At 36.9% G+C, this 26,014-nt stretch overlaps 1 protein-coding gene across 8 annotated transcripts in view; it reads left to right on the top strand.

Moving 5' to 3' along the window:
* Positions 1 to 26,014, top strand: part of DLG2 (discs large MAGUK scaffold protein 2) — a 1,964,578-nt gene that overhangs the window by 1,415,251 nt on the left and 523,313 nt on the right. For all 8 annotated transcript variants that reach the window (XM_029956387.1, XM_029956381.1, XM_029956385.1 and 5 more), the window contains one exon: positions 19,142 to 19,311. In XM_029956387.1, the coding sequence (XP_029812247.1) occupies positions 19,142 to 19,311 (170 nt within the window). The remainder of the gene's footprint in view (positions 1 to 19,141; positions 19,312 to 26,014) is intronic.

Raw genomic sequence — 26,014 nt, 5'->3', positions numbered from 1 at the left:
CTTAGTAATTTGTTCTCATCCTTCTAAAAGCATCATGAATCTTTGAAAGTTTTGATGAGACAATGGCTGAACTAAATTGTACCTGTAACCATTACTCTGATTGCGCGGGGGCCTGGCTTGGCTGACAAGAATACATGCAGGAGAACAGCTTAGGTAGCTATTGCGGTGATTCAGGTGATGAATGGTAGGAATTTGGACCAAGATGCTGACAAAAAGACAGAGCAAAGTGGACAAATTCTGACATACACTTAAGGAGTAAATTTGATAAAGCTTAAAGACTAATTGGAGTTGGATGTGAGAAGAAGCTGTATCCCTTCAAATAAATCAACAGTGCCTTCTTTGTCTGGAGCCCCATATCATGTGCTGTGTGCACGGCGTCCTTATTTTCATAAAGTTTACCATCTAGTAGAATTATTGGAATGACTTTGAGATAGAGAGCATGAGAATTGGTAAAAACTACTGGAGAGGCAAAGTTGGAAGATAAGTTTCATAGTTCCATTTTGAGCAATATTAAGTTTAAGATGCCTAGAAGGAATTCCAGTCGACATATCACATAGGCAGTTGAACATACAGATTGGAAACTCTGAGAGATCTGGCTGGGAACATTAACTGTGAATCTCTGAAGCCAAGGGAATTAAGAGATTGCCTTGAACATGTATAGAATAACAAGACTTAGCCATGCAGGAAGTAGCCTGCCACTTCATACCAGTTATTTGTTACCACCTTTCCATTTATAATTGCTCTGCTCCTTTTTTACAAAAGAAAGGTCTATGTCTTATCCATCCCAAATCATACTAGCTCTACCTACTATTTAGTACTATTTTACTACTAATTTAACAGTATTATTTTACTGCTAGATATAAAGGAACAGTCTGAAATATTGTTGCTCAGAATGAGGAAGTCAATGGCTGTAATCAATGAAGTTAATAATTGTGTAGCAAATTATGTAAGTTATGTGGTTTCCCTTTTTTTTTTCTTAATGAAATTGAAAAGGAATTGTTACCTGACAGATTATTAGAATAGTTTTAATGATAGATTATGGGATTTGAGGCATTTTATTTGAAAGGAATTCAAAGCTCTCATTCCATTCCCATCTACTTGTTTTTGTGAGCCTGTTTTCTCATCACTTATTATTTTTTAATGTTTATTTACTTTTGAGAGAGAGAGAGAGAGAGAGACAGACAGACAGACAGACAGACAGAGCAGGAGTGGAGGTGGGGAGCAGAGAGAGTGGAAGATATAGAATCTGAAGCAACTTCCCAGCTCTGAGCTGTCAGCACAGAGCCCAATGCAGGGCTTGAACCCAGGAATTGCAAAATTGTGACCTGAGCCAAAGTCTGCCACTTAACCCACTGAGCCACCTGGGTGCCCCTGTTTTCTCAGCACTTAAATTTGTAGAAATGAAAAATAGGAAAACTGAATCTTGTCTTTTTCTACCTGTTCACCAATGGAAATATGGGGTAATTTTTAAATGCTTCATTTACTACATCAAGAAACAAATCCCCTGTACAACTGCATTTCTATTGGTTTTAGATTTGTACATTGAAATTTCATAATATATTTTTGGTTATTTTTGTACTCTCTGTTGTTGTTGTTGTTATTATCATTATTATTATTATGTTAGTGTGAGAGAACACACAAGAGGGGAAGAGAGAGAGAGAGAGAGAGAGAGAATGTCAAGCAGGCTCAGTGCTCAGTGTGAAGCCTGAGAAGAGGCTCAGTCCCATGACCCTGGGATTGTTACCTGAACCAAAATCAAGAATCAGACATTCAGCTGACTGAGCTGTCCAGGAATCCCTATATTTAGGTTATTTTCATTGGTTGTTTATCATTAAAAATTATCATCATAACTCAGATGTTTTTAACATTTAGAGGCTTTTATCATAGGAAATTTGAAAAAAAATCATAGGATTTATATGTATACATGCATTTTTATTTTATATAAGTATGTTAGGGTGATCCACATAAGATGTTCTAACATAGACTATATTACAATAAAATTTTGTGGACATGAAGTGAAAGCATCAGTTCAAGGGGAAAAAAGAAACAAAATTTGCAACTTCTCCAAAAGTTCTTGTAAATTTATATTTTAAATAGGTGATCATGGATTTCAAATTAGTATATTTTACATTCCACTATATAAATTTGAAATAATGATGTAACAGTTGAAAATTAAAGTTTACAATTCACAGTAGGCCAGAAATTAAACCACTTGCTATTATTTAAATTTATGATGAAAAAATTAAATACCAAATTAAAGCATGCAAAACAGAGCATAATTATGGTTTTGCTTTTGTTTTCCATGTATACAGTTCAATAAATTGGAAGATAACGAAACTGAGGATGTAAAAAGAGGTGATCACAGTGGGAGTGAGATAAGCAGGCAGGTCACAGAAGACAGGAGAATATTTCAAGGAAGGAGTAAGCAACTGGCTTCAACATTGCTGTAAGATCAACTAAAATCAGGACTAAAGAGATTGCATTACATTTGGCCAAAACCAGATGACTTGTGAATTTAGTAGGAACATTTTCTATGTTTTTCTTGGTAGGGGCCTTGCAAGGAAACTAGGATTAGAATAAAGAAAGAATGGGAATAAAGAAAGAATGGGAAGGAAGAAATAGAGAATATATGTAAACAGCTCATTTGATAAACTTGGTTTGTAAAGAGAAAAAGAGGAGAGTTGCCAAGATGATAAATCAGGTTAATGAAAAGATTTTCAAAAGATAGGAGATACCAAAACATGTTTGCATGTTCAGAGATTGGGTTAGGTAGAGAGATAGGGTTTAAGGATACAGCATAGAAAGAGATTAAATGATCAGGCAAGATCTTTTTTAAAAAAAATGGGAATTGATGGACCTTTGGTATCAGAAAGGATACTTCCTGCACTGTAATAGGAAGAGACAGAAGAACATGGGTATGTATGTACTAAAACATGTAAATTTGGCATAGTAAATTGAGGGGCTTTTTATCAGATAGTTTCTTTTTCTCTCTTGGAAGTGTGAAGCAAACTTATGTGCTGGAAGGAAGGAAAACAAAATTCAGAGATTATCCTTACACAACAATGGATAGCAAGCTGACCAGGGTGTTTGGAGATCATGAATTTATAGTGATAGTGACTCACATCATCCATTGATTTTCTCTAGCATTTCCGTGTTCAGCTGCTCTGGAAGAGGCTATGAAGGAGATGGAGGGTTGGGTTCGATCAGGATTGGGGGTTTGCCAAACAATTTTAACAGAAGGACCAAGTGACAGCAGCATAAACAGGAGTGATAAATGGCAAGGAAATAAGACCAGCAGCCATAAGATGAATGTATAATTTTTATTTTTGTCTTTGATCTGTTGTGTGAATTTGAGTGTTACTCAATTTGCCTAAGCCTTAGCTTTTCCACTTGAAAATGTAGGAATATTTGCATGGCATATTTCCAGGCTTTAAGAATAAAAACAGATAATATTGTTGAAGTGTTTTATAAACACTGTTTCTGGAGGTTACTACATTTGTTGCATAGGAGTCCTAGGAAATAGGTGGTATTTAGATCTCTTTCTGGTCTCCTTTATCTTCTGGAAACTCTTCTTCACTACTGCCCTGGTGCCTATGGTATCCTTTAATAAATTCCTCCATGAAATTATCCCTCAGAGAGTCCCCTAGTCTTTCTATCCTCTAAAAAGAAGTCCCATTTTCTGCATGGAGAGTTATACATAATGACAGATAGCAATGAGTTTATTTGTATTTTAAAAGATAAAATTATGAATTAAAATGAAACCCAATTACTAAAAGAGAGAAGATACCTGTAAGCAAAGGTACCATACATACTTGGTGCTTTTAGCCCTTCTGGCCACTATCCCAAGCCTCTGAGTTTCACCTCCATAGTTGAGAACAAGTATAAACATAACATTTGCAAACATAACAATTCAGCCATTAAACAAGAGAGCTATTTCTGATTTTATGGAATCATAAAATACCAATCTCAAAATGTGTCATGAGTTTTCCTCACAAAATTAATTTGAATTTACTTTATGAACTATGATTTAGCCTAGGAAGAGATGAGGGGTATGGGTATTATGAAATCACATAAACAATAACAGCTGATTTTTGCAACTTAGAAAAGGTCAAAAACAGCATCACTAATCATCTACCCTCAAAAATTACTACCTCTGAGCAATTTAGCATTTATCTGTTGTATAGAAAATTGCTCATAGCATTTGCCAGTACTAAATAATTCTGATAATTATGGGTTTGAATTTAAGAGGTCTTTGAGCCACATTTCAAATCTGGATAGCAAGATTATACATACTTTATTGTTGACAAACTCAATCCAAGTTAGGTAGAACTACTATTTATTCATTCATCCCTTCATTCACTAATTTATTTGTTATTTAACTATTTATTGAGTGACAGCTATGGGCTTGGCACTGTACTAGGAATTAAGAATAAAATGGTCAACAAGACAAGGTTCCTATTCTAAGGAACTTACATTTTTGTCTGTTGGGCAGAAAATAAATAGATACACAAAGTATCCCACATAATACGTGCTATGAAAAGAATACAGCCAAGTGATGCAGCACGAGTACCAGCTGGCTACTTTAGATTGGATGCTCAATGTAGGCTTCTCTAAGAAGGTGGCTCTTGAAGTAAGATCTTAGTGACAAGCAAAGATGGGGGAAAGACTTTCAAAGTCGAAGGAACACTAAGATCAAGTGTCCTAAAGCAGAGTTGATCTAGGCACATACTAGAAAAAAATAGAATCACTGTGGCTGGAGTGAAGAGGACAAGGCAGAAGGAGGGAGAAGATGAGAGCACAGGAAGAACTGGGAGCCAGGTAAGCATGTAAGGCAGGTAAGGGATTCAGATTTTATTTTACAGGATATACAAAGAGGTTGGAGGGCTTAAGCAAGGGGTTACTAATACCATCTGATTTACATTTAAAACTCAGATATTCTAGCTTCCATGTAGAGAACATATTCTAAAGAATAGGAGTAGAACCAGTGAACTACCATGTCCAGGTGGAAGTGATGGTGATTTGGACTGGGTAGTAGTAGTGGAGATGTAGAGAAAAGGATAAGTTGGGATCTATTTTGGAGTTAGATTGATCTTATTGATGGATTGGAGACAGAGATGAGGAAAGAAAAGGAACAAGGAAAACTGGGTGAATGGTGGGGGTGTATTGTGTGAGGTATATGCCACCCACTGGTGATAAAAAAGAGAAGAGTAGGGACAAGAGTTCTTCATTCCTAGGGCTTACCTTGTAGTGGGGAGAGATCTAATAGATAAGAAAACAAATGAATTAGGTTAGACAGGTATCTTATTTGTTATTGAACTGTACAAATGCTGAAAATTGTTTCTCTTTAACAACTAATGAATTTATTCAGTGCGAGATTTAATATTTACAATGTTAAGAACCTTTAAAGATCCTTACAATTTCCTCTTAAATATTTTATGCATCTTATAAACTGCTGAAATCACTTACCAGCAGATAATGTATATTTGCTCTGTGTAAGTAGTAGTATATAGAATATCAACCGATCCACAGTTCCTGCACACCCCCATGGGGAAGCATCAAGGAACACCTTTTATATTTGTAATAAGTGAAGAACAGTTCAAAATAAGGGGAAAGATTGCAAGCAGTTTTCCACATAGTATACTTGAATTCTTGCTTAGGGTTCAATTCTTCTCTTTCCATTAATTAAGCTCCAAGAATTATAATAATCATAAATAAGAATAGCAGGGCACCTGGGTGGCTCAGTAGGTTAATTCTGACTTTGGCTGAGGTCATGATCTCCCGGTCGGTGAATTTGAGCACAAAGTCAGGTTCTGTGCTGACAGCTCAGAGCCTGGAGCCTGCTTCAGATTCTGTGTCTCCCTCTCTCTCTGCCCCTCCCCTGCTCATGCTCTCTCTCTCTCTCTTTCTCTCTCTCTCTCTCTCTCTCTCCTTCTCTCACCCTCTCTCTCCTTCCCTCCCTCTCCTTCTCTCTCTCAAAATAATAAACATTAAAAATATTATTTTAAAAAATAGTAAACAAAAACTTAAAATTAAAACTTCACCCCTAAAGTTTGGAAGACATGCTTAAGCTAGAACTAGTCTTGTATGTAAGAGATACAGGCTATTGTCCTTGTGATGTGATTTAGGGTCTCCTTGTCACTCTCCTCCACTCCACCCCCATGTCAGGGGCCATCCATACCGTTCTCATTCAGCACTGTGTCCTTAGTGCCTGCACAATATCTGGCCCTATGTAGCAGATGCTCAGTAAATGCTGATTGAATGTGCATGTTTGTGCATATTATATTACATCTCTCATTTGAGATCTTATCATTGATTACTTGCTTTTTTTATTTGTTTGGACCTTGCCCTTTCACTGGAGTTCTTTTTTTTTAATGCAAATATGCTTGTGAATGATAGTTTGTTTCTTCCAGTGATTACGTTTCAGTATGATTATATTTATAGAGGAGAAACAAGATGGCATAAGACACAGCATTCTCATGGGACAAGGTCACTGGAAAGGATGAGGAAAGTATGGAGACTGACAGCAAGGACGTCATTGACTAACGTCCCCACTTTAAAAATTCATTCCTTTATTTATCAAACATATATTCACTGCCAGCTCTATACCAGGCACGATAGTAGACACTAAAGTTTTAAAAATGAATTTAAGATAGAATTTATCTCCTCATGTGACTCATGATTTAGAGGTAGAGATAAAAGTTTAAATAACACACTTCCTCCTTTTCCTTACCTCTCTCATCCAATCCATCAGCATACCTAGAAGTTTCAAATTAGCCCTCTCATCTTTTCTCTTAGCTCTATCCTGATTGCCTCTGCCACTGGTTTAATCCAGGCCACCATATCTTTATCAGGATTATACAATAGCCTCTTATAAGAATTCTTGCTTTCTTCTACCCTTAACTCCACCTGCACAATCTAATCAAGGCTCCATATTTCCACACTGTACCTGGAGAGATTGTTCTAAAACACTGTTCTAGGTAAGCACTACAGTGGTTTTCTATTGCCTTTGGCTTCATCTCCAGTTCCTTATCATGCCTTATAGGCCTTCAAGACTCATTCTGTGCCCCTCAACTCACTAGCCACTAAGCTATTCCAGGAACACATCTCTCTGTATATATATATTCACCTGGAAAACTCCTATTTGGCCTTTAGATCTCACCTACCTCAGTTGCCTACCAAGAAGTTTTCCTTGGCCTCCCTACACCAGATAATGTATTCTTATTTTGTGCTCCTCCAGTATCCTATATTGCTCTTCCCATAGCACTTAACATACCGAAATTTCATACCTTGTTTTTTGTATCTTCCCTCTTAAACCACAAAGGTGCTTCAGAATTGACATTAGTCTTAGGATGGGTAAGATTTTCAGACAAATGTGAAGTCTTAAGGTGCCTGGTCAGGCAGAGGAACAGTCCTGAACTGTGAACTTGCATGGTGTTTGAAGAAACTATTAATGATCCAACAAACAGTGGTGAATAGAAGAATAGAAACCAGACTGTAGGAAGACCTGTTTATTATGTGAAGATCTTCGGGCTTTATCCAAAAAGGTAGGTGGACTCCATTTATGTTTCACAGAGTCCCAGGACTAGTGCTACCCTTAGCCCATAGAAAGCCTTTAGAAGCTATATAAATTCCTATATAGATTAGGAATAAAAAATACCCACTTCAGCAGACCCAGCACCAGGGCACTCACTTGACTTGGACAAGAGGCTTCCCCTAGATTTCTTTCAGTACTCACTAGCTCAGTCATATACAGTACTCTGACTCTGGATTCCCTGAGACCTCTGAGAGGTTGTAAATGAGGGCCTTTCATCAAGCTGCACTTCATAACTGTCCCTCCCCAATGCAGAAATTACAGAAACTGCTTTTGTTACATACACAAAATTATAAATATACATTATTTGGCTACTTAGTAAGATTCCATTGAAGAAAGGGCTTCTTTGCTTTAATTTTTAAAATCTTTGAAAATCTGTAGGGAATGGAGAACAATTAAACACTGATAAATAGAAGAATAAAGCAATCAAGTGTGTGTTCAAGAACACTATTCTGGCAATAAACTAGAAGATGGATTATGGGAGAAAATCTGGAAAGAAGGCTAGTTGATTTTTTCCCCCTAGAATCACGTGATTAACAATAAGGGCCATATCTTAGATAGGAAAAGTGAAGAAAAAGAGAAAACATTAAACAAAGAAACAAAAAGTGACAGATTGAATGTGTGGTTGAGAAAGGAAAACTTCCCACTTTTGGTGATGGAATAATTTACCTTGATAGAGAATAAAAATGATATATAGAGTTATTCATTGGAAAATATGAGAATAATTTGGCATTCTTCTCCATTTGAGATGAACTCCAGACTTCCAAACAAAGATAGATTCCAGGATGAGCTGACATTGAACCTTGATTTATAGAACACCAGAGCCAAAAGAGAATTTTAACATCACTGAACCCAATTTAAACAAGAGTGGGGTAAAAAAAAATAACTCACTTAACTGGAAAGTGGCAGAACCAGGATTAGAATTCACATCTGGTTTATAATTCAATATTCTTCCCAGAATACTATGTTCCTTGTCGTTCTCAAATTTTCACTGAAATTATCATCAATACCATTAAACCCCATCTAATTAGAATGAGATGTATAATTATGAAGTTCATATAAGTTGATTCATATTAACTTCTGGGATTAGAACAGGTTTGAGTAGAGGAAAACAGGAAATCAAATCCAATGTTTAAAAATACATTTCCTAATGTATATACTTGCTTTAGGTTCAGTGGGGGTACCAAGTCAATCTGTACTTCTTTAATGAGAATCTACCACATATTTACACTTTCAGCAATATGCGCAATGAGGATTTGAGTGACTAGGAAACATTTTATGAAGCTATGGATTATGAGCTTGCCCTTGAATGAGTCTGGTCTTGATTAGACCTTTGCGAGGCCGAAAGCACCATGAAATAAAATGCAGAGGCAGAGAATGGGCTCATTATGTTCTCAGAACAATGCTGATATGAATTAACGAGAACGGGAGCTGGAGAGGGGTCAGAGTTAGAATCCTTTCAATGATGTTCATTCATTTGTAAGTGACAACTGTGTGCCAGACATTAGTAATGCAAAGATAAACAGTTTTTATTCTATATGGGTCAAGGAACTTGATGAATTTTGAGGGAGAAGAAATGATGATAGAGTTGCTTTAAAAAGTTGAAGTTGGGCTTGTGTATCAGGACGAAGTGAAAGGGGAGTACTTACCTTACCAATTGGGAAAACCAGCTACTATAGTGATCCAGATGGGAGGTACCAGGACCCCATTTCATGAAAATTGATATGCAGTTCTGTCTGCAGACAGAGTATTGGTCTGAGTGATCTAAGTATTCTCCAGTCCTATGATCTTTTCCTTTTGAAATTCCCATTTCATGCCTGTTTTCCATGTTTACTCACTAAGCTACCTGGCTCAAGATTTGTTGCTGGCCTCTCTGCTTTTCTGGGAAAGTGCCAAAAGACCAATCACTGATGCTGAAATAGCCAATTTCTTCCCCCATTGTTTAAAGCTGTGATCTTTCCCAGATGACAGCTGCAGAGAGTCCTGCAAACATTTTATATAAGGGAAATGAAGTGGCAAATAGAGAAAAACAGTACATTCACTGTAGGGGATGGCTTCTATGGATCATAAACCAAAGTTACTCTGACCCAGAATTAGAGGCAAGAACAGAAGCCCTATTTTTAAAATGTAGAATGAAATAGTTATCACTTGGTCTTTGTTGAAGGAAAAGAGTCAAGGAAAGAACAACACATATAAAACAAGGGCTGGAAAATGGCTTGCATATTGCACAGTCACACAGTGTAGCAGCTGAGGTCTCCTGGCCCAAATTCCCTCCGAGACATCATTCCAAAGAATGAAAAGCTGCAACACTAAGGGGATTGGGTCTAGATTTAGCTTAGGACTTTTATCACAGTCAGTTTTGTCTATGTAAGACTGAAAATACTCCTGTTCATTTTAGAATGAACCACCTATGTGCCAAGTGAGTAACCCTTCAAAACCTAGCACAGTGGAATTCAGAGTATGGTCCCAGACCAGCATGGCCAGCATCACCTAGAAATTTGTTAGAAACCTGAATCCTCTCTCCTACTCCAGACCTACTGAATCACAGACTCAGGGTGGAGCCAGCAATCTGTGGTTTAACAAACTCTCCACGTAGCTAATGCATAATAAAGCTTACGAACCATTGATCTAGATTTTGTTATTTGGCTTGGCTTACTGTTGTCAGTATGATCTTTGACCCCAATTATGGTCACTCAATAGTTGGGATTCATCCTTAAATAAGTCTCCAAATTATTTTTAGTAAACCAGAGAAATATGGATGGTAGAGTACATGAGCTTTGAGATTATCTAGACATGACTTACTGTTATTATAGACTTCTTTGAGTTTTAATTTATGTTATAAAATATATAAGCATATGCATATATATAAGCACAGTTCAGTGCTTTCATAAATACTGTATTTTTATAAATATACTCAGTTAAATTTGAATATCAGACAAATACTAGTAAATTTTAGTATGTCTCAAACATGGTATAGAACATACACTAAAAAAAAGTGTTTTTCTGAATAGTATTATTGTTTTATCTCAAAGCCAAATTTAACTAGATCTTTTACACTCTTTCGTTGCTAAATCTGCCAACCCTATTAATATGTTGCACTGGCTACGTTGTGGTGGGATACTGGACCAGCCAGCTGATCCAGGGATAATTTCCCAGAATACAAGATGAACTTGAGTTAAGTATTAAAAAGAAAATAGAGGGCACCTAGGTGACTCAGTCAGTTAAGTGTCTGACTCTTAATTTTGGCTCAGGTCATGATTTCACAAGTTGGTCGTAAAATGGAGCCCCATCTCAAACCTTATGATTCTCTCTCTCTCTCTACCCTTTCCCCACTTCCTCTCTTTCTCTCTCTCTCAAATTAAAAAAATAATAACAACAAAAAAGGAAATTGCTAAAAGACATAATGCATGTTAAGAGCTGGTCACAGAGGGGGAGGGGAAGAGGGAAAGAGAGTTGGAGAGAGAGAGGGACTCAAAACTTGAGAGACTATTGAGTACTGAAAATGAACTGAGGGTTGAAGGGAAAGGGGGAGGGAGAAAAGGGGTGGTGGTCATGGAGGAGGGCACTTGTGGGGAAGAGCACTGGGTGTTGTATGGAAACCAATTTGACAATAAACTGCTTAAAAAAAAGAGCTGGTCACAGAAATCTGTCTATATTAGTTAGAAATTTTTGTTGGCAGGTAGTGCACATCCACCTGAACTAACTTAATTGAAAAGGGGAATGAATTAGAAAGACACACAAAGAATCTTCTCAGATTCCAGAATGAATCAGAGAACTAAGCCCTGAGAAGGCCATCCATGGACGGAAGCATTGTGAGGAGCCCAGGAGGATCCCTCCAGCTGTCTGAAGCCCTTGCTTCTTTACATACATCTGCTTTATTCTCTATCTTCTTGCAGACAAGCTTTTGCCATTTCAGTCAACCTGGAAGAGAGCACCTCCCATTGTTAAACACTCAGGCTACTGTTTTCTTCTGTTCAGATAATATCTGAATCTCCTGGGTTCAATTCCAAATTCCCCAATAGTGGAACCGACCAAAACTGACAAGTGAGCCATCATCCGAGCTACACGAACTTAACACATTTGCAACCATGTGGATATTTGTTGGAGAAAAACTACCAGCAGATATTACCACATTGGCACATAGTTGATGCTTTTGAAACACTAATCCTTTTCCTTTTCTGGAAAATTGTTAAAATAAGTTGATTTTCATTCTTTTATTCTCAGTTATAATGGATTAATAGCACCTAATAAGGTCAATATAATAGGTTATTCTTTTAACATTTATTTTTGAGAGAAAGAGAGGCAGAGAGAAGCTGAAGCAGGCTCCATGCTGTCAGCAAGAGCCCAACATGGGGCTCAAACCCACACACCGTGAGATCATGACCTGAGCTGAAAAATCAAGAGTCAGTCACTTAACCAATTGAGCCACCCAGGCACCCTAAGAGGTGAATTTTTAAGGTGAGAAATTTCATCAATTTTAGTTGATAGTGGATTTTTAAGATTCCCAGGGAGCACTCATGTGCACTTCATGAAAGGTGCAGGACGAGTACAGACAGATACATCTAAGTAAATCTGGGAAAGGTCATAATGATTTGAAGCCATTCAGGTCAGCCTCAGGGTATGTGTGGGGGGTATTTTTGTTGTTGTTGTTGGCATAAAGCACTTGTCTTTTTTAAAGTAAAGTTTTGAATATTATATTTTCTTAACCTACCTTTAATGACTTTAGGAATAAAAGAAAAATAAGGTCTTTTTGCAACCTTAACCTTCAAAGCTTTTCTGGTTTCATTGTAATTAACACAAAATCTATGGAGTCATTCCTTTCAAACAGATTCTGAGTTTAAGTAATCAGTTGTTCTCTTTAGGTGCAGATAGTATAGTTCCCTAACTAGTATTCTCCATTTGATAGTACATTATTGTATTATCTCCAACACACTAAACATTGACCAGGTTCCTTCATGTTGTGGTCTGTAATTAATTTATCTATTTGACCAAAGAAGGTAATACTAAGTGGAGACAATAAAGAATAAGCGAATTCGGTAATACCACGTAAAAACCAATAGCTGGGGAACTTAGGTGGCTCAGTTGGTTAAGCTTCCGAGTCAATTTTGGCTCAGGTCATGAGCTCACAGTTCCTGAGTTCAAGCCCCAAGTTAGGCTGTACAATGACAGTGCCGAACATGCTTGGGATTCTCTCTTTTTCCCTCTCTCTCTCTCTCTGTCCCTCCACCCTGCACACCACGCCCTCAAAATAAAGTTAAAAAAAATAGCTGCTGCAAAGTTAAGTTTCAGACCCTGTGACTTAAAACATACTTTTGAATGAAGGCTTGAGAGGGTCTGTGGATGACTGAGTATCATTAGACGTGTGGAGAGGAGCAAGGACAGAGGCACACGGTGCTGGGAAATCTGTCCAGGGCTGATCTTTAGAAGCTTTCACCATTGTTTCCATAAAGATGTAGTTTGAATCAAAACAACTGACTATTTTCTTGGGGGCAGCAGGAGAGTAAAATTAAAGGGGAATTACATTATACTTCCTAAAATCAGACTTAATGAAAGCCCTTATTTTTACATTTTTATTCCCCCAAATCCCATTCATCTTATTTCTTCCTCCCTCTCTCATACAAAATTTCAAACACATTTTCAGTATTTTGACTGTAGTTCTCTCCCTTCCTCTACCTTTTGTAACTTCTTTCCTCCACAATAATCACTTCTTACCTTTTTTAGGCAAATCGTTTATCCCTTTTTTAAGAGTGTAATGCCTTACTGTTTGTCAGGCACTGTAGTATTTCACATATATTATCTCACTTAAATCCAGCCAGCAATCTTATTATCCCTATTTCCAGAAGAAGAAATTGAGACTTTGAGATGTCATGTGACTTGCCTGAAGCCACATAGCTCCTAAGTTCTAGAGCTGGGACAAGACCCTAATTGGATCTGAGTGTGGCAAGACCCCGAGGTTCATGTTCCTAGATTCTCTGCTGTGGTATATGGCCATTATTGAACGTGGGAAGAAACACAAGTAGAAATATGCTTTTTAAAACATACATAATCAGGGCACCTGGGTGGCTCAGTTGGTTAAGTGTCTGAATTTGACTCAGGTCATGATCCCATGGTTCGTGAGTTCAAGCCCTGCATCAAGCCCTGCATCAGGCTTTGTGTCTGCAGCATAGGAAACCACTTTGGAATCTCTGCCTTCTTCTCTCTCTGCCCTTCCCCCACTCATACTCTGTCTCTCTCAAAAATTAATAAATAAACATTTTTAAAATCTTTTATCTCTACATCCAGAAGGAACAAGAGCTAAAAACTTTGTTATCTTTCCTTTCAATGTTTTTAAATGCATAATGAACAGGAATTTTTAATTTTAACACAATATTTGGTGATCATTTTTAGAGAACTGGCAGCCTAAAAAAGACAATGAGCTAAGCTTATTTTATAATAGAACATTACTTTAATAACTATGAACAAGTAAGTAATGTAGGTTATTTAAACTATATCCTTAAAGTGGAACAAATAATTTGCCAGGTATTATTTGGCTTTTCAGTGATCCTATATCATATTCCAGAATACTTAATTATTTAATGGAAAATTTAGATGTGATTCCATTGACATGGTAATGATGAAATGTCTTTTTTATTTCTAAAACATCTTTTTGCAAGGAAATGTACCAGAATTCTAATGAAAAGAGACAAGAAAAAGATTAAAATTAGCCTTCCAATCTCTTGGACAGTTTCATTTCATGAAATGAATATTGTATACTTATATTTGAAACAACAAGAACTGAAAACAATGAAACTATCAAACTCAGTTGCATGAGTTGAGTGGGGAGGATGTGTTTCTAGTACATATCAGAAATGTGATAAAGGCTGTACTTTTTATTTGGACAAAACATTACTTGAGTTTGAAACTAATGGTACATTTTTGTTTCAAAATGAATGCAAGTTGTGGCTTTACTCACAAAGGTTATCTACTAGTAGTAAAAGCAAATATATTTTAAATAGCTCTGACCCTCTAGCCAGATGCTATTTTAAGTGATTGGGAGGAAGGGAAGTTGGGTGCCCTAGTTTGCCCTGATATTCATTGCTCTATATTTTGAAATTTTGAATATATAAATTCTGCCCCTCACACACCTATTTTTTTTTTTAATTTAAAACAATCAATTTTAAGGAAGTTGATATCAGCATAGGCTTCAGAAAAGGGTGAAACTAGGTTGGGAATCATGTCCCTGCCCTCAACAACACTGTGACTTTGTCAGTAAAGTTTCATGAGCATGAATGTTTTCTAAATGGTGGGGATTAAGAACCACTAAATAAATGAAGTAACTAGAATGATACGGTACATAGCAAGCCCTCTAAAACTTTCCATTTCCATCTCGTTCACCTTTCAGTAAGTCCTTGAGCACAGCATCTTAGACTCACCGATCAGTAGCAGCAACTCTCACATGTACTGTAGACTACAGGTCACACTTACACCCATATGCATTGTCTGTCTGATTACTCTGCCCACTCACTCTGGGCACACTTACTTTCATGGAGTAAAGTGCCTGGAGACTAAGGCTCAAGGAGATGAACTGACTTGACCAGAGTCACACAGCTGCGACTCAAATCCAAGTGTTCTGAATGCTACTCTGATGCTCTTTTAACTGCATGAAAGTTGCCTACATCCTCCACATGTTCAGGAAAAAACATCCAATTTAGGCCATGATTTCCTCACCCCAGCAATTGACAATTAAGGATTCCACTATATACAAAAGGGAAAATTTAGTACAGTTTGAATAGATAGAACATCCATAATTTTTTTTAAATGTCAGCCCCTCCCTTCTATGGAAAGCAGTGTTTTAAGATACGATTAATATTCTGAGCATAGGGTGATGGTAAACACTATGTGTTTGCATTATCACGAGATGACAAAATTACCCGCTCTCAAAGGACCAGCTGCTGTAGGGCGGCTGGCACCCATGTTGCCTACATTCTCAAAACTATTTTAATTGGTAATTTTCCATTTTTTTTTGTCAGAGAGGAAATATATGTGTAAACCTATTAAAGCCATAGCGTCTGTTATAAAAAAAAAAATGGCATCACTGAATCTTAATTGTTATGCCCAAGTGGCAATATCCTCAACAACCAGAGATCACCAGGGAGACCGAGGCACGCATGCAAAAGCAAAGGGCTTTATTACAGACTCAGGCTCGGGCTCACAGACTTCACCAGCTCAGTGGATCCGTGCTGAGAGCCCCGAACAAGGGCTGAGCAGGGTTTTTATGGGGTTAGGGAAGGGGGAGTTACAGGAAATTGTGACACAGGTACAGTGATCCAATCATTATTATACAATATCATTGACAGCAGGTTTAACCATTCACATTGTCTACATATTCAATACTTTTGGCAGGATCCAATTACAACATCTAGAGTACCTTTATTTTTTTTTTCCCAATAATATTTTGTCAAATTGTTTTCCATACAACACCCAGTGCTCTTCCCCTTAAGTGCCCTCCACCATCATCACCACCTGTCTTCCCCCCTCCCCCTTCCCCTTCAACCCTCAGTTCATTCTCAGCATTCAATAGTCTCTCAAGTTTGGCATCCCTCTCTCTCCCCAACTCTCTCTCCCTCCTCCGCTCCCCCTGGTTCTCCATTAGGTCTCTCTTGTTTTCCTGCTAGACCTATGAGTGCAAACATATGGTTTCTGTCCTTCTCTGCCTGGCTCACTTCACTCAGCATGACACCCTCAAGGTCCATCCACTTTCCTACAAAGGGCCATATGTCATTTCCTCTCATTGCCATGTAGCCGCTCTGGAAAACAGTGTGGAGGTTCCTCAAAAAACTATCGATAGAACTCCCTTATGACCAAGCAATAGCATTGCTGGGGATTTACCCAAGAGAGACAGAAATGCTGATGCATAGGAGCACATGTACCCCAATGTTCATAGCAGCAATGTCAACAATAGCCAAAACATGTATAGAATACCTTTAAAATCAACCAGTTACAGAGCAAGCCTAGGATCTTGTTCTGTGACTATCGGGTTAACTTTAACATTAGGTAACAGGGTCCTATCTAAAGTTCCCATCTGCAGGCCTCACCCTTAGGAATGTGGAGAGTGGCAGCTGGCCTTCCCTGATTGGGTGTTGTGGAGGTGGTCTCTCTTGCTCTAGGCAATGTGTAACTGCCTGTTAGTTTCGGGGAACTGAAACCTAGGCCTTCTAGATCAGAGGGGGAACTTAAAGCCTGTCATAGAGTCTGTTTGGTTTAGACTTCTGTCCTTACATAATAAGTATAATGTTATACCTTAGAATTTTGAGGTTAATCAGTGTTCTCCCTGAGATAAGAGTCTCTATAACTCAGCTCCCCAAGCATGTATAGCAAAGTTATGGGAAAAAATGATAGAAAAATTCTTCCCATCCTTTTTATATAATATTTTCACTACCATATTATAATTTTGAATTGATTTGCATAGTATACATGAAACTGTTCATCACATTAAATGTATGTGATCCTGAGAAAAGAGAGCCCAACTTTTGAAACAGGAAGACCTGAGATCATATCCAATCTACCCAAATTGTTGACAGCTTTAGACAAAGAACTTGATCACTTGGAACAATCCTCATTTCTATAATGTGGATAGTAAGTCTTATTCCACGAATTTATGGAAAGGATCTAATAATTAAAATATTATAAATCAAAATTTTCAGTGCTACCAATAACCATTTTTTAGGTGCTTATCCTATATCATAGTCTGTACTAAAGACTTACATGTATATTATCTCATTTAATCATCCCTCAAGGTCTTTATTGTAGATATTACTAGTATATTTATTTATAGATGTGAACATAGATACTGAGAGGCTAATTATCAGTGTTTAGAAACTTAGGATATGGAAGGCCCAATAATGAACTTAGGCTTCTTATCTTATTGGTTTAACAACTATTTGCTGAGGAATAGATGTCCTGAGACATCAGGCACTGTTGGGAAGAAGGAAATGCAGAATGGAAGGTGGGTAAGCAACCAATTAGTGGTGTTCGCTTTACCCTGGCCATTCTGTGGAGAGTGCATTAAAATCTGAAAAGGGAGGCTCCTGGAAGGGTAGGTAGAAAGCCATTGAAATAAGCCATGTGAACGGAACTTGAGAGTGTCATGGTAAGTGAAATAAGTCAGGCAGAGAAGGACAGATACCATATGTTTTCACTCATAAGTGTAAAAGAAGAAACTTAACAGAGGATCATGGGGGAGGGGAAGGAAAAAATAGGGAGAGGGAGGGAGGCAAACCATGAGAGACTCTTGAATTTGGAGAACAAACTGAGGGCTGAACAGGGAGGCAGAAAAGGGAAGGGGGGTGATGGGCATGGAGGAGGGCACTTGTGGGGATGAGCACTGGGTGTTTTTGGCAACCAACTTGACAATAAACTAAAAAGAGTAAATAAATAAAACTACCAACAACAAAAAAAGAAATCATCCACATGAGAGATGATGTTGACTTCAATTAGGGTGGTAACAGTACAGATAAGGAAACCTGGATGGATTGCAGGTACACTTTGTAGGGAGACCTGAAATCGTGGTGGTTGCAGGATAGGGATGTCGAGAAAGGGCAGACCCTTATATTTTACTCTTAGCAATATGGTGAACTGAGATGGGAAATACTAGAATGGATATTCAGAACAAAGGAAGGAAATCTTTCTAGTCTCAAGATGCATACTTTTAACTATTACTAAAATTTTACTAATTATCATGAATATAAAAGAGATTTGAAGTCCATGGATATGTAAATATAAACCACCTGGACAGCTGGATAGAAAAGTCAAATTATTCCTTCCCAAGAGAAAATGCAAAAAGGAAAGTTTAGTGCAGAATTTACCATAATGCTAGGTTTTTCAGAGTAAATACCTAAGGCAAAGATTACCTGAGATTTTCTTTCAATTTTGTGAAATGTAAACTTTAATATCTGTCATATTGCTTTATGAATTGGGGAGGGGGAGAAAAAATACTAGAAGATAATTTACCAGAAATTTAACAGGTTTGTTTTAGAGGATTAGATCATGTATATATTTTCTTCTTTCTACATTCTTACATTTTACAAATTTTCTAAAATGACTACATATTACCTATATAATTAGCAAATTAAAAATTCAGGAAAAACTAACCGGTAAGGTTACATTTGCTATGTCTGTAGAGTCCATAGTAAATTCTGAGAACCGCTGCAATCATAACCCTCAGTTAAAGAGCTAAAACTAATCAAAATAATCCTGTAACTGACAGAGACCTTCAGATATGTCCTTCTCACTGCACCATGTGCAATGTGCTTCCTATCCCAGTGGACTGGAGTCCCAGATGGGGCTGACCAATAGTGCAGTCCATTCGGAAATGCCGGGAAGGCTGGCGAGTTCAAGGTTTTCTTCATTTCTTTCATTTGAATTGTTTCTTCCGAATAAAATTTAAAAAATGCTTACTTCATTCCCCTACTTCTTAAGAGTAGCTAACAATGACAATATTCTTTAAGAAATCCTCCTAGCCCCCCTCCACGCCCCCACCGCCTAACGTTTGCTCATTTCCCTTTCTTTCAGGGTCAATGATTGTATCTTGCGGGTGAACGAGGTCGATGTGTCGGAGGTTTCCCACAGTAAGGCCGTGGAAGCCCTCAAAGAAGCGGGTTCCATTGTTCGGCTGTACGTGCGTAGAAGACGCCCCATTCTGGAGACCGTCGTGGAAATCAAACTGTTCAAAGGGCCTAAAGGTAATAAAAACATAAATGACTCACAGTAAGACATCATTTGACTAAAATTTATACCATAATCCACCTATGATGTACTCTCTTCTTTATGCTCTGGCATTCAGTGCTTACCTAGAGATTTGAAATCCTGCAAGAGTGGTTTTTTTACAGAAGGTCAAGGAAATCAATACTCTTAATATGAACTCAGAAGAAGAAGGGACAGATTTATGTAGGAATGTCCTTATAAGCAATGGCCTTATAAATATAAACCATTTATTTTTTCTATAAATTTTAATCTTACTGCATCATGATTTGGCTGACATATAAATTCTTTCTAATTTTTAAGATATAAATGGTGACTTTAATTAAATAGTAATATGAATGATAATAATTTATCTGGTATATCCTGAAATAAGTTATTATATTTTTATAATACTGTTGTGATTTGTTTTGATTTATAATACTCTCATGTTATACCCAACAGATACAACCTAATATTTTATATTTGAAATAGTCAAAATAAGTTAAAATTTATATTTTTAAAGGCTCACAAATCTCCTGATGTAATTGTAGTAACCCTGGGGAACCACATAAACAGTGAGATCAATCATTATATTAATTTTTTTTAAGAATAGTCATTTGGGTTCTGCTCTTCAGAATGATGACATTTAATATTAGCTTAACAGTATTTCAAATATTTTAGATAATCCAAATAACTGGCTTAATAGTATTTTAAATATTTTTAGAAATTATGACTGAATACTTACTATATTATTTGAGTAATTATTTCTATTTCCCTTAAAATCTACTTAATCTCTAATGTTAAATGGGATTAAAAAGGAAAGAAGTAAAGGCAGTAGTTGGTGGTATTTAGGATCTCAGCCCCAAGAATCAGACAGGACTGAGTTCAAAAGCCTGGTTCAGCCACTTATTAGCACAGTAATAGTGGTTGGAAAATCCCCTCATTATTAAATGGGGATCATAATGGTAGTATCGGTCCCATAGGGTTTATGAGAATTTAACATTTAACTAAATCTTGCTGGTGGACTGTAGCCTGCAGAGTCAAAGTGTCTAGGTTAGAACCTTCCTTAGCACCTCCTAGTTGTTTGACCTTAAGCAAATAGCTTAAACTCTCTGAGCCTTAATTTTCTCGTCTACAAAATGTAGATAGTAGTAGTCCTTGCCCCTAGAAATGTGAAGGCTAGATGAACCAATTCATGTAAAGTATTTAGAACAGTGGCTGGTCCAAATTGACTGCCAAACAAATATTACCTATATATGCATGCTATTTGCAGTATTCTTTACTACAAATGGCTTCAGCCTTTGCTATAATTGCTTGGTAATGTAATGAAAATAAACAAAGATTGCTCTTGGGCTAAATTCAAATGTGTTAAAATCACATAATTAAATCTGCGGGGAAAAAAAGAAATAAGGCATTTGCTTACCACAATGTCTGGTGGTGGGAAAAAAAAGACTTTCTAACCTACACATTTACTAACATCATATTTGCAAGTTGCTTTAAAGATCAACAATTTCAGCATTATACTATTTCTGTTAAAAAATATGTACTATTTATAAATAAAAGGTAGATATTTCTACAATTCAATTAACAGCAATTATTTAGCACAGCCCTAATGCCAATGCCAGTTTGAAACACTCAGCAAAACATCAGCATCCATTAGCTGGCCTCCTGCTGGCTGAGTCACTGGGTGACCTCCAGCAGCTCTGCAGAGCAGTTCAAGGTTCTAGGGAATCCATGGCCAAAACTCTTGAATTTTATCAGGAACGGATTTTTTGGGATCTTTATCTTTGGTACTAGGATCCCCTCTGGTTGGCTTCTTCAGTCTGAATTTTTTTCTCCTTTGAGCCGGAGCAGGGCAGGGATTGTTCTGGGACATAGAAAGGGGGAAACAGAGACAGATGAGCATAATCCATCAGGAACACCCAGGCAGTAACCCAAAGGTGCATGGCATATGTATGATAGGTTTGGCTTACTCACGCGTGGAGAACCAGGAAACTGCTAGAACTAACCTTGCATCCCAGAAAGCAGACTCCTGCCACATCCTTCTAGAGGGATGTGGGCCTGTTGTTCCTGTTCAAATTATCTTGAGTCACTCATACATTTTTGTACTGTCACCATACAGAGGTCACTGATGGGCATTTTTTTTTCTATACAAAATTTACTGACGTACAAAAAAAAAGAAATGGTTTTAGTCAGTGTTTAAATTCCTAATGTCTTTGCCAATGCTTTAAACACTGGAAGTGCTGAATCAGTAAATTGAATAATTAAATTAGGTTCTGCACTAAAGGTGATGATACCTTGAAATGTTAGCTTCACTTGGCCTTTTATAATTCTTTGTTTTTGAATGATGATGCATTTAAAATAAATTTCTACCAATGTTTAACTTGTACTGTGGGAACTCTCATGCACCAGGGAAGATGAAGATGAATCAGACTGATTCTGATAGAAGGATCAGAAAATTCTCACAGGAGAGAAGGACATAAAGTCTGATGGAGTGTGTGTCACAATTTAACTTAACCAGGAGAGCCAACATGCTCCAGAACATTTAGAAAAGTGTTTTTTTAAATGTTTTAATCTCACGAACCGTGAGATCATGACCTGAAGTCAGATGCTTAACCAACTAAGCCACCCAGGCACCATACCATAAATTATTTTAAGTTGATTTATTTATTTATTTATTTTTGTGGGAGAGAGTACAAGCAGGAAAGGGAGAGAGAGAGAGAGGGAGAAAGAGAATTGCAGGCAGGCTCCATGCTGTCATCATGGAGGACAACTGGAGGCTGGATCTCAAGAACGATGAGATCATGACCTGAGCCGTAATCAAGAGTCAGATATTTATTGACTGAGCAACTCAGCACCGCAGAACATTTAAAATATAACACGTGCCCACAGGTCTTTCTCTGCCCTTGGCTGAGCACGTGAGCACTCTCTGTAGTCAACATCAGCTCTCTAGCCTACTGGGCTAACTAGTCTTGATTATGTTTATGTAATACAGAGCTAACTATATATGTCTTCAATGACTTAGTCTTTCAATGATTCAAAGAATATTAAGTATTTATTACATTCCTGGCACAGAGGATGAAAATGGAGACACACAAAAAATAAGGAATAGTTCTTGCTCAAAAAGATGAAAGCCTGATGTAGAAAACACTTATAATAGGGGCACCTGGGTGGCTCAGTCGGTTAAACCTCTGACTTCAGCTCAGGTCATGATCTCACGGTTTGTGGGCTAAAGTCCCGCATCAGCTCTGTGCTGACAGCTAGCTCAGAGCCTGGAGCCTGTCTTTGGATTCTGTGTCTCCCTCTATCTCTCTGCTTCTGCCCTGCTCATGCTGTCTGTCTGTCTGTCTGTCTCTCTCTCTCTCTCTCTCTCTCAAAAATAAATAAAATATTTTAAAAAATTTAAAAAAAGGAAAAAGAAAACACTTATAAATTGGGAAACATGCTAAAGTGAATGTAAAAAGTTGTAAAGCAGCTAATTAAACAGAAGGTCAAAAAAGACTTCTTTAAAGGTGTGCCACTTAAGTTAAACCTTAAAAAAAAAAAAACCTAAAAATAAGAGTTAGGCAGATAAAGAGTGGAGGAGAGCATCCAGACAGAAGTAAAACATGTGTGTATCAAGGTTCTAAAAGGGGAAAGATCTTGATACCTTTGAGGAACTTAAAGAAGTCAATCATGACTGATATTTAATGATAGGATAATGAGTGATATAAAATGATATTGTCAAGGTAAGGAGGGCCAAATCATGCACAGCATTATTGACCATATTTTAAGATTTATTATTTTACTTCAAGTGCAACAAGAAGTTATTGTAAAATTTTCAGCATGGGAGTGATATGATCAAATTAGTCATTTTCAGAAGATCACTTGGCTGCTGTGAAAAAAATGCACTGAAGGAGCAAGAGTGGGAGCAGAGATCAGTTAGGTGTTACTTGGTAAAGGTAAAGAACAGTGGATGGAGTTAAGCTATATGTCAGAGGTAGAACTGATGCCACTTACTGATAGTCTAGATGGGGGGCATGTCCAGGGATGAGGCCCAGTTTTCTAATTGAGTGGCTGAATGGATTCGGGTGCCATTTGTGAGATTGGGAAGACTAGGGAGGAACACTTGTGGGGAGAAGATTAGGAATTCACTTTTGGACATGTTGAGATGCATGTGATACACTTGAAAAAGAGATCAAGGAGGCAGAAGTGGAAAATATCTGAAATTTAATATTCTGTCAATTTACTATTCTGAATTTATCCTATATTTCATCAAATATTTGGAGTTGGGGAAATATCTGAAGATTTGATTTTCTCTCTTTTCATCAATAATCTTTAATATAAAAATCATAAATATGACTACCTAAGCTATTTTGAAGAGTTATAGTAAAAATAAGAATCTATTTTATAGATATTCTTAATGCCCAGACTACTTTTGTTTGGGGATTGTTTTTTGTTTTGTTTTCTTTTGTTTTTGGTTTTTGGGGGCTTTGTTTTATTTGTTTTTGTTTTGTGTTTTGTTTGTGTGCTTCTTGATATATAGATGCAATGGTAAGGGATCCTTGAAAAATAATTTGTGACAGAGTTCCATATCCTTATGTTTATTCCATAATTGTACGAATTACTAATTCTGAAATGACTTTTGATGTATGTGATTCTTCTATCTCAATAGCTGTGCCGATCTTCCCAATATTCAACTAGAATCATCTGGCTGGTTTTTTATGGCCATGTGTTTCAGTAATTAATATCTGGGTAAAATGCACTAATAATTTAGGAAGTCTTTTCTTAACAATTTATAAAAGTTTCCCTTACCTCACAGTTATAGATTTGGTCACTGCAAACAGCTGGGATTTCTGTTTGTGGACAGTTTAGGGGAAAAAAAAAGGTAATCATGTATAGGAAGTAGCAATTAGCAAATTCATTTAAATTTGTCAAACAACCAAAAATATTCAAGGAACAAAATCTGAAGCAGGCATATGGTTTCCCGGGAAATCAGTTTACAATATAGGACTTTCTACTGACTTTCCCAAGAACATTCTAAGTCATAATTTCTAACGAGCTATATAATTAAACATAGACAGACTTATTTGTTTCTATGGCCTAAGCCAAGGAAGCCTAAACCTATACAAGAAATGAAACGTCTTTTTGTAAGATGTCCTTATTGCTTAAAGATTATACAATGAGCTTAAGGCCAAGTTCTAAAATTGAAAATGTTAATATCTCAAAGTAGACTTGCTTGCTTATTTTAGCCACTTTATTTTTTAATAAAAGCTGAAAGAATCTAGCAAAAAATTCTATAATTCTTTATTATTTTAAAAAGTGTTTTTAAATATGTTTTAATTTTTTCACACACAGATATGCATATATATAGCATTTATAGCAGTGTTTAATCAAACTAAAAATGCAGTGAAGATTGTAGCTCTTAGCTTTGTATAAGAAGTAAAATTAAATGTTAAATACCCTGACTATAAGTCATTATACTAATGACTATTTATAATATGTATCCTTCAGTCTTTAGAAAAGCCACATCTGCAGTGGTGAGGCTCCTGAGTACCTTTCAGTAGCAAGTATCTTAACACTTTGTGCCTCACCTTCTTCTCTGCAAATAGATATAATTTGAGTATCAACTTTGTAATGTTATTTTCAGGATAATAATTGTAAATTTTAAATGTACATGTTTATACTATTTTTACTCTTTTTATTATCATGATTAGCCCAAATTTGAATTAAAGCAAACCACATATTCATTCCAGTGCTTTAAAAGAGACTCTCCTAGTATTTTATACAGGCTTATCTTTAGTAAGTATTATTGTTGGCTTAATAAATTAAAAAGTATTTAATTAGGGGTGCCTAGATGGCTCAGTCAGTTAAACGTCTGACTCTTAGCTTGTGAGATCGAGCCCCACATCAGGCCCTGCTCTAACAGCACAGAGCCTGTTTGTAATTATCTCTCTCCCTCTCTCTCTGCCTCTCTCTCTCTCTCTCTCAAAATAAGTAAATAAAAACATTTTTAAAAATTAATTAAAATTTCTTAATATTTAGCAATTCCAGATAGAGCCAATATATGTTTTTGTGTGATAACTCAGATTTCTGCATGCATATACATACACATACACACAAAAAAATTAGTGTTAGCATATATAAGCACACATATATTATATATGCAGCTGTGTTCTCTCTAGTTCTATACAAATTTGTTTCTAACAGGTCTGAGTTAATGATGTGGTATATCCATGTATGTTTATATGTATGTATTTTTCCTTAGTTTTCCTAGCATAAGCATGTATTTCAGTAGGCTCCATGTGTAGAAAAATCTGCAAGCATGTTGAAACGGACTTCATAATGTCTCCTTAGTGCCAACTTCTACCACATGCCCTTACCGGTGCAATCCTCTCCAACTACTTATTTATTTATTTATTTATTTATTTATTTATTTATTTTTGAGAGACAGAGAGAGCTCGTGACACAGAATCTGAAGCAGGTTCCAGGCTCTGAGCTAGCTGTCAGCACAGAACCTGACACAGGGCTCAAACCCATGAACCATGGGATCATGACCTGAGCCAAAGCCAGATGCTCATGAAGCTATCCCAGATTGATTCAGTTAGAACCAATCTTTCACTTTTAAGAACTTCAAAAATGCTTTATTCCTGGGGTGCCGTGAGATCATAACCTGAGCTGACGCCAGATGTTTAACCGACTGAGCCACCCAGGTGCCCCTTTTTT

The sequence above is a fragment of the Suricata suricatta genome, chromosome 11 (assembly GCF_006229205.1).
Source record: "Suricata suricatta isolate VVHF042 chromosome 11, meerkat_22Aug2017_6uvM2_HiC, whole genome shotgun sequence".
Classification (NCBI taxonomy): domain Eukaryota; kingdom Metazoa; phylum Chordata; class Mammalia; order Carnivora; family Herpestidae; genus Suricata; species Suricata suricatta.
This window is presented reverse-complemented; position numbering and strand designations above follow the sequence as displayed.